We start from the raw sequence: 9,755 nt of genomic DNA, 5'->3' as shown, positions 1-9,755 counted from the left end.
GTGTGTGTGTGTGTGTGTGTGTGTGTGTGTGTGTGTGTGTGTGTGTGTGTGTGTGTGTGTGTGTGTGTGTGTGTGTGTGTGTGTGTGTGTGTGTGTGTGTGTGTGTGTGTGTGTGTGTGTGTGTGTATGTGTGTGTAGTATTGTATATATGCAAATTGAAGGCACGCACTTGTTCGTAGCGCAGTGGCTGAGAAGTGACATGCCACATTGCTTTCCGTGCGGGGGTTGATTCTACGTTACAAAATTTTGGTGAATCACACCCAAGCTGGTTAATGATAATTTTCTGCCACTATGTACGTGGCATGTACTGGCAAAGGTGTGTGGTCAAATCGTATAATTACTGACCGAATTTTAGTTTTCATCTTGGTGGTTGATATCAAATGGTTGTACAGCTCACTGCCCCTGTAAAAGGATGTCTACCCAATTAATGCGACACGTGTTTTCCTTCTAATCAGATGGTAAGAGACCTTGTCATAATATCGGTTATTTACGCTGGCTGATATACCAATTGCGATAATGCTCTAGCGACAGGCCTAGTATCCAGAAATGGCGGAACTGTTCTACAACACGCACGCTATTAAATATACACACTGACGACTGTATTGCGTATACTCTTGTACCTATGCACCACTAATTGCCAGATGTTCGGATATATCTTTGGAGCTTTTACGCGCCCAATCAGCTCTCCAGGCGGCAGAGGAAACTCGCAATACACAGCAGACCGCTTTGGAGCAACGGGTGAGTGCTTATTCGTGAATATAGGACCTTAGACGGGTTACGTGAGTGTATAATGAATTTTGATATTCATAATATGCGTTAGTATATTCACATGTATGTACGCGTATATTTGTATATATTTATATGCTATGCTGAATTAGCTTGGGCTGAGCTGAATTTATCTGCTTGCATACATATATTGGATATAGTGTATATCTCCGACTTCACTACATAACAGAACACAGTGATCAGTTGGGTGTGTATATTTGGAACGTGTATGTACAGCTATATCTGCTAGCATGCTTATATTCGATTTGATGGATACCTTCGACTTCACTACATATCAGTACACAGTGGTATGTTAGGTGTGTATATTTAGGGCGTGCATGTACGGATACGCCGGGTGGCATGGTCCGTGCTGGTGTTGTCAGGTTGGCGTGATTGATGTGTTTTCGAGTGTGTATGTGTTGTGCCCTATGTGTTCCCTATCGCCTGGGATGAGAGAGGCTCAGCAGGAATAAAAGTCTAGCTAGATGACTGGGATATGTTACCGAATAATGATCTCCGTCCAAGTTCAAAGGACAGGTCAGGACAAGTCGGGATGGGTAGTGTTGCTTGAGGTGAATAGTGCCTGCGTTTCTGATGAAACACCAATATTCAGGGTGCAATCAGTGTATGCTGGGATTGTGACTTTCACCAACGGGCTCGAACAAGGAGCGATGGCTGTTCGACGGTACACGCGGCTATATTCGTTCTCAACAAATATGCGAAATTACAGCACATGCGACACTAACGACTGGCCGACACCCACTGCACTGCACTGTATTTCGAGGGTCCGATCTGTTTTTAGCACACGTAGGCAACGTTCACTCACTGGAATCACTCTGATACTCTCCAGTCGGCCGTGATTGCAGCGCTGGAGGCCGAGCTGAAGGCTGCCACCGACAAGCAAGTACAATTAGACGCCGCTGACGCAGTACGACAAGAGGGAGAAGCCAAGAAAATCTCCGCAGATGCTGAGAAGGCTCTGGCTGGGATGCGAACGGTATGTATGCGCATGTGTTTATATATGTACATGTGTCGTGGGGCTTTGGCATCTTCCCGGAATTAACAAGGATATACAGACATCTTGCCCCAGCAATGAATTGTATGATTCATTTTTAAAACACGACGAAGAGGTTAATTAACAGCAAAGCGGCAAACCATAGAACTGCATGTATTTATGAGAATAGTAGCTGCTGACATACGAACATGTGAATATGTATGTGTACGAAATCACAACCAACCACAGGAGAGGGACGCGGCTATGGAACGTTTAGACACCTCTCAGCGCGAGATGATACAGGTTGAGCAGCAACTGGCTGTGCTCAGTGCTGCCGTGGCTAACACAGAAGTAATATCACATCAGCTACGAGACAGTATGGTCGCGGCCACAGAGGCAGAGGCTGTAGCTACAAAGCTGCTGGATGCAGAGCTTGTCAAGGTATGGCTCTGTTATTTGTATGCGTGTGGCGTCCGATGTTATTATGTATTCTGGTGTATTAATTTGCATGTGGGTAGGAGTTTCCTTTTGACCAGACAACTAACTTCGGTGTCATCAAACGGGAACGATCCTATAGAAACTTACAGCAATGCTACGCTATACCTTTCAATCGCACTTCCCATCCAGACTAAAGCGTTGCAGGAAAGGGTTGCGAATTCGGAGACGGATGTTGATTCCCTTAAAGAGTGCTTGGAGGGCGAAGCGGCTGAGTGCGAGCGACTACAAACACAGCTTAAACAATCGCGGGTTGAGCTGGATTGTAGAAGTAGTGTATTAGTATATATATATATATATATATATATATATATATAGATATATATATGTGTGTGTGTACGTATACACGTTTACGTTTCAGAGTTGGTAGAGCTCGAGGTGCATGGATGCCAAGTCGCTTGAATTGCGCGGCGGTCGCGTGTGAGCTGCCAGAGACACAGCTCCAAAATTTTGGTTTCACTGCCACTAATGTGTGTGGATATATGTATACCTGCATATACATACATGTCTCTAGGAAAGTATGAGCACTGATAATGGTACCAGAGGTCTAAGATTTCAACCTGCCTCAGTGCGTTCGGCCACAAGCGCGGTCAAAACAGATGTCGAATGGCTAGAGATGTGTTAATATTGCAGTTCCATACAATTCCGAGGCATCTCATAACGCGTTTGAATGTTTTTCGTTGTGGATTCGTATCAGATACATTGTTAAATATGACGCATTCTACAATACATAGGTGCACTTGGAAACGTCACAAGGAGAGTCGAAGGACTACCAAAAAAAGTTAGAAGCATTGCTGTCGGACCGTGACAGCCGAATAGACACGGATAGCCAATTGGAACACCAATCAACAGTGGCGCGTAAGGAAGCCGCTACTTACAAAGAGCAACTAGGTGAGCTTAATGAATCAATATGTATTGCATGAGATAGATCGGAGGAGTCGAAGTTGTTCGGAGAGCGCCTAAGTGGTATTTGGTGGTGGCGTTTACATCTATGTCCTTGTACTTGTATGCGCGAGTGTATATACCTGTATGCGTATTGTATCGATGATTCACCAACATCGCAAAGATTCCTGCTTTCCGCAGTCGCAGGTGCGTGTATGCCAATTGTACGTTGGTTTTTGTAGTAGCTGTACGTACGCTCGTATCAATTATGTTTGCATTGCGGTGGTAAAGAGATAATCTAATCGTGAGAGCGGGTGATGTACGTAATGATGCGCTTAATACGAGGCATTGCATCCTTGTAGTTGTACGAGTACACTATCGCTCTTTTGAAAAATGTGCGTTAGCTGTGCATGTATGTTGTGCGAGTGTTCCGATGTCATCCGTGTATTGTTTTCCGAGAGCACCTTCGGTTATATATCTGTACCTTTTGCTATTGCTTTCTACAGTTACTACGAGCGAAAGGCTCTACACATACGAATTTATGCGGCGGTTCAGAATCTTCTTGGTCTATTAGTTTGGTCTATTGGTACGCTCATACGTGTGCCCGATTGTAACTCAGTGTATGAGTATGTGAGGTATTTCTCTAGACATACATGTGACTGCAGTTCGTTCCGCCATATGTACTGATTTGTGGTCACACCTTGATTCTCCCCTTCTGCTCTACAGACACTCTCACAGCCAAGTACGAGCAACAGGAATTGCGCTACCTGGCCCTCATCACCACAGCTAAGAATATGGAACGTGCCAATGGTGTACTTAAGGCTAAACTGTCGGCTATGAAGAAGAAGTCCCGAGCCGACCCCATACAAACTGGTTCACAAACCTCGGATAAAACTCAGGAAACACCAGACCGGAATCAAGAAAATCGGGGCAGCTCGGCTTCAAATCAGAGCAATCAGGACAGATCACGCAGGACCAAGGAAGGGGGGGGCTATATCCACGGAAAACAGTCGTGGTGAGGTGACTAACGATGAGAATTGCCCGGCGGTATTGGCTGCGCAAATCCACAGCAGACCAAATGCACTTACACAAGGTACTGTACTTGGTCAGACTGGAAGTAGTGATCGGAATAATGTAAATGTAATGGAGCTATTGGTCACAGTTATTAAACCGGTCGCAGCACGTGCAATGCGCTTTGTATAAGATTTATTAAACCTTGACCACTCGAATGAGTACCGTGGGTTATGAGCAACTTGGGTATCTGTATGTGTTATATCTCTGTACAAACCCTTGAGTTCTATCTCTAACTGTGCATATCCCCGTGACGTCATGCTGAAACCTCTACCCTAATTTACGGATGTGCAGATGAGAACGCGATATCTGGGTGCGTCCCCAAAAGACCTTTCACAGCGCTGCAACCAACTCCGCAACCGACAAGTGACTCTAAACGACCGCGCCCAGCCACCGGGCGGAAGCCCTTTGGAGAGCTGTCATCGTAGGCACCACGCTGGTAGCAATAATCCGGCGTGTGAAAATCGCCGTACTCGTGTCTACATGGTCTCTTGTGCGTGGTATAGTGGTATATTGGTATAGCGGGTGCTGTCCTGATACGTGACCGATCATATAGCCGCTATCAGACTAACTGGCTCTTTCCGAGCTCCTGAGAAGTGCCTATCTAGAGGTCAGTGTGTGATCCTGGCTAAGTATACTTCTTGGGCTTACGCGCACATTTGCGCGATGATAATTTCCAAAATCTGCAATGCTGATATACTTAGGTCACTATATGGACAAGAACTGACTTTTGCTCTGGCCGCCGGAGGCCAGGAACCATGAATGTCCGACGCACAAAAATACAGTACCAAACTTGTCCCATCTGAAAAAAAATTGTTTTCAGTGGTAGGTCTATCTGATGCAATATATGTCGATTAACACCTAATAGTAACGTTGACCTGCTGCACAACCGGATGCATGCATGGGCTTCTTCTTCCCTCCGCTTGAGGGGGCTTAACCCGAGTCCCTTTGTACACCCACAGTGCTCATGTGAACTAGTACTTACATCGATGCACATCAAATAGGCATGACGTTCGGAATGTGTGCACCATTCTCTACCAAGGTTGCACTCCACTCGACCCCTCGATCAGTCCGATTAGCCGAGCATCAGAACGTAATTGTGGTAGAGCAAAAGCATCACAGTCGTAGCCGAGAGTGATACAAAGTCACGGCAAGTATCATACTGAGGCGCACTGCGAGATGACACCTGATCGTCGAATCAGAGATATGCACCGAAGGGGTGTGTATAGGCTGACGATGCAATAGGTTTTGGCTATGCATGGACACCGGTCAGTTTTGTGGATGGTTGCTGATATACACAATTAAGCTGATGGGATTGAAGACCCACGAAACTTAGCGAACTAAAAATGCGTTGCACAACGCATTGACTATATAAAGCTATATAAAGCTCGTTCCATCACAAGTAGTCTAGTCCGGGTACGAGTATGACCATTTGATATAAATTTCTTTTCATTATTTTTTTGTTTATGCAGTAGCTATCCGCAATTGTGCCTCGAGCACAGGTGTATTGAGATATGTGTATGATCCCTGCAGTTGGCGCATTGTCTTTGATCGTCTTGATTGAATTTCAGATCGGCGGAAATAGAAGAAAGGGTAGAATCCACCTGGTCGTGCGCCTTAATTGTTAGCGGACTCTATGGCCTCTTTTTTTGTGTATCTATGCTATCTACTATTGTTTGCCATGTACAAATCGTAATTTCTCCCCTCACCACACACCGGTCATCTTGAAGCGGTTCACCGAATTTCCAAATATCTTCTTGTATAAGTTCATATCTAATCCGTGCACTTCGGTGACGTCGGCCTCATCAACAATCGCCACAGCTGTGGAGGCCTGGTTGATAGTCAGCGTAACATCGAAGTCATTCTCTGACAGTATATCTACTGACATGAGGTTTCCCAGTGTGTCGAATTGGATATAAGCCTTCATATCCGCGTTATCTTGCGACATGCGCTTCCTGTATAGGTCGGCTAGATCGTCCATCTTCCTTGACACAATTGGCATTTTGTTGACGTACTGCAATAGATCCTCAATTGCCAGTTGCATCCACTGCCCAACTAAAGGTGCTTGTCCACCTCGGAACTCGTTAGCCTTCACATTCGCCTGATGAAACATGTATGGATCGTGCCTATACTGTAGTAGGGGTACCGTAGCTGTCTTAGCCTCGCGTTCTAGGATGGCATCACCTGTCATATTCTTACCAGGGCAACTGGGACCGTACGTTACAAAGCTACACGCACCGTAATCGTCATAGTAGTGCGTCAAGCACGCCTTGGAGTTGCAACTGAACGCGATGTTGGGCGAGTATCTGGGCATGATAAGCAAATCCGCGACGCCATATTGCTTGGCAGTAGTGATCATACCATGATAGGGATTTTTGGCGCTCAATTCTGGTCTGGAGTTGTCTCCGGTAACAGCGTAAATTTCATTCGCCTTAAAAGCCTTATGCAGCAACTCGTTTTTGTTGTAAGCCTTACGTCCGGCAGGAGGGGTGCTATCATAGCTTGCAGGCCAAAGCCCAGATATCTCTGGAGTTACCAATGAGTTTCGCGAGAAAGTCGTATTCATCGGCATGATTCCCGCCGGGGTCATCTCATTTCCCTCCCACACTGGCACGAGGCTGCCATAATTGTCCACCTCGAGACCCTCAGCAACACGTATATTGTAGCTTAACTCTGCTGTGTAACGGTCTGCATCGGGATTGCATTCCTTCTCTAGATTATTACACTCTACTGCTTCTAACCAGTCCAGATTCTGGTGCGTCCAAGTGTGCGATACCCAGTTGAACTCGTCTACGTGCTGCTTGGAGGCATTGATCAGATTATCGCTCTCGTCAATACCGAACATCTTTATGCCACCTCCATTGAATGCTGGTTCCAGAGTTACCATACTACCTGCAGGTAGTATGCTCTTCAATTGTTCTTTCCACTGTACTGCAATCTCAACGTCCTCGCCTGAGATGCGGAAAATCTCTTCGGTGTCGAGTAGTTGGGTGTTAATAAACCAATCGTCGATATGTATCCCCAGTGATATTCTTCGCTGCCCCAGGTATAGACCTCTCGTTACCCAATTAAACCAAACATTACCAAGAGCCAAGTTGAAGTGTGTGAAGGTCGTTGGCATGACGTAACTCGGTCTCAAATCCTCGTCGATAGCCGCGGTATTCGCACTGAATCTGAAATGCATCTCTTCTGTGCCTGCGACAGTCTTGCTTATGAATGCAGCAGGTTTACCAGTGGAGACAGGCCCTTTTGCCTCGGCTGAACGGCGTGCACTACCTCTTGCAGGATTAGCGTCAGTGAGCACCAAAAGTTCATCCTCGGCTGGAACAGAGTCGACTTTAATCACGGCGACTGGTTCAGATGCCCCAGCTATCGGTGTGTCATTAATATAACGCATGAATGTGATAATTTCACTTCCTTCTAATGCAGATATTGACTGAGCCTGTAGTTCATCCACAGCCCATACCCCATTGATGTTCATCACGTCTGCAATGTCGGCGGTGACAGGGCTAGCATCAAAGGCTACATGTGTTGCCTTTGTCTCATCAGCTGCTACTCTCAGATGACTGGTGTCGATATCGCTAGGTGTTGAATGTAACACAACCATACGAATTCCGTACTCACTCGCGTAAGCTCGTACTTCTTCAATGTGGGGAAACCACGTATCTGTCACAACAATAGCATGCCAGTGTGGCACTAGTAGATCAGGTACTTCGTTGATGTACATATCGTATGTTGTGCCATACCCTTGCAACACACTGAGAGGCAATCGAGACGAATACTCGTCAGACGCCAATAATAGTGTCGACATGCCAATAACCTGGCCCAAGGGTCTGTCATCTGAGCCAGTCTGAGATTCTAGGTTGACTAAACGAGAGTCCAATCGTGGATCGGGACTCGCCGGTGAAGGCTGTGCGTGTACACATGCCACTAAAGCACACAATGTTACTGCGAATGATGATAACGCCACCATATTCTACTTATCTGCTGTATAACCTCTTTACTAAACTCGCAATTGTCAAACTATGTGTGAACGAAATTTTTTGTATACCCAATACCAAAAGTTTGTATACTCAATATTTCACAGTACAAACTGTATGAGAATGATTGTACACATCACCTTGGTATTTATAACAAGTGCTTGAAAGAAGAGAAGCGAACTGGAACGTTTAATTTTTACCAGCCTGTCTGTTTACTATCAGGTTGTTATGCTTCTTGTATCTATCTGACACATATTGGTTTGAAGCATCTCTCTCAAGAGCCGGTCCAATGGAACAAAACATCTTGTGTAAGGAATAAAGATTTGACCAATACCTGCCATATCGTGTACACCTAAATGGCTAGATCAATCGGGAACCAGAACAAAGAAAAATATGATGCTAACCGAAGAGTAAATTCTTTGGCCATACATAAACCATTCTCCAATAGTTGGGTGGTTGTATCTGAGTCTCCTTTTCAGCTTTTCTTTTACTCTTTGTTCTTTAATCTTTTCATATTAAAACATTAGTATTTAGTTTTGAAAACAATATTCGTCAAATATTTACCTCATCAGGTGCTCTGGAGCCTCTGCCCCCTTCAGTTTCTGTTTTCAGAATAGTCTATAAACTTTCATCATATTTTACAAAAACAAACATTTTGTTTTGTACATATTTAAATTATATATTATTTAAAAAAAAAGAACCAACCATTGAAAAAACCAAAAAGGCTATGTACGGTCACTGTCGGCCGTCGGCCGTCGGGCGGCCTACCAGCCGCCTAAGCGTGGGCGGCTGGTTAGAGCATACTTCCGTATTTTAAATGTATATTGGAACAATTCCTAGAATCTAGAATAGTACTTTACTATATTGTTTAATACTTAGAAATTCATTGGACGATATTTACACAAATATCTAGCGAACCCCGGAATCCTGAATCTGATCTCAAGGCTCATGCCTCAGCCCTCAAGGCCACATGCGGGTAACTCTGCAATTTTTTTTTGTAACCTTTTAGAAACAAATTTGTACGTACTTGAATTGATATTTTTTAAATAATTGTTTTTCTACAAAATCCAACAGTGATACAACTGTGATAGTGTGGCGTCGCTGGCTCCAGCAGTCACCTCACCCACCAGTCAGGCGTCAGACGTCAAGCCGAGGCGACAGGCGTCAGCCGGGTGGGGTGCTGCGGCCTCTGGTCTCTGGGCATTGTGAGGTTGTGACTGTGGACCTCGTATACGAAGTAAAAAGAAGCAACATGGAAAACAAACAATTGTGCATCGTGCCTCCTTTCTTTTTCTTAGATTGTATCTGAAGTACTTCAACGTAAACAGTATATACCTACTCTTCCCGCATTCTGCTTTCATGTATTTATACATTACGGCTTGTACATAAAATTTAATATGTATATATGTGTATGTGTATGTGTATATGTATTTATGAAATGGGAATATATGTACATATATGCACATATATATATATATGTATACATGTATACGTATATATGTGTATCTCTAATGTACGTTTATGCTTGTATAATATTTGATATGTATATAGATGTATGAGTGTATATG

General features: G+C 44.5%; 2 protein-coding genes across 2 annotated transcripts in view; one reads left to right on the top strand and one right to left on the bottom strand.

Moving 5' to 3' along the window:
* The window catches only part of SARC_09928 (hypothetical protein), a 15,740-nt gene extending 7,446 nt beyond the window's left edge, over nt 1-8,294 (top strand). Inside the window, exons 9-14 of the mRNA XM_014296040.1 lie at nt 642-738; nt 1,616-1,762; nt 2,009-2,200; nt 2,387-2,530; nt 2,989-3,145; nt 3,863-8,294. Coding sequence (XP_014151515.1) covers nt 642-738; nt 1,616-1,762; nt 2,009-2,200; nt 2,387-2,530; nt 2,989-3,145; nt 3,863-4,155 — 1,030 coding nt within the window. The 3' untranslated portion in view covers nt 4,156-8,294. The remainder of the gene's footprint in view (nt 1-641; nt 739-1,615; nt 1,763-2,008; nt 2,201-2,386; nt 2,531-2,988; nt 3,146-3,862) is intronic.
* Nucleotides 4,252-8,425, bottom strand: SARC_09927 (hypothetical protein). Its single transcript, XM_014296039.1, has one exon. The coding sequence runs from the start codon at nt 8,178-8,180 to the stop codon at nt 5,913-5,915; it is 2,268 nt and encodes a 755-aa protein (XP_014151514.1). The 5' UTR covers nt 8,181-8,425; the 3' UTR covers nt 4,252-5,912.
* Between the last annotated feature and the right edge of the window lie 1,330 nt (nt 8,426-9,755).

This window comes from Sphaeroforma arctica (assembly GCF_001186125.1).
Source record: "Sphaeroforma arctica JP610 unplaced genomic scaffold supercont1.1084, whole genome shotgun sequence".
Classification (NCBI taxonomy): domain Eukaryota; class Ichthyosporea; order Ichthyophonida; genus Sphaeroforma; species Sphaeroforma arctica.
Note: the sequence above shows the minus strand (reverse complement) of the source record. Positions and strands in the feature narration are given on the sequence as shown.

What these genes read in the sequence shown, in the direction of transcription:
- SARC_09927 (XM_014296039.1), bottom strand. Translation starts at nt 8,180, where the DNA reads ATGGTGGCGTTATCATCATTCGCAGTAACATTGTGTGCTTTAGTGGCA.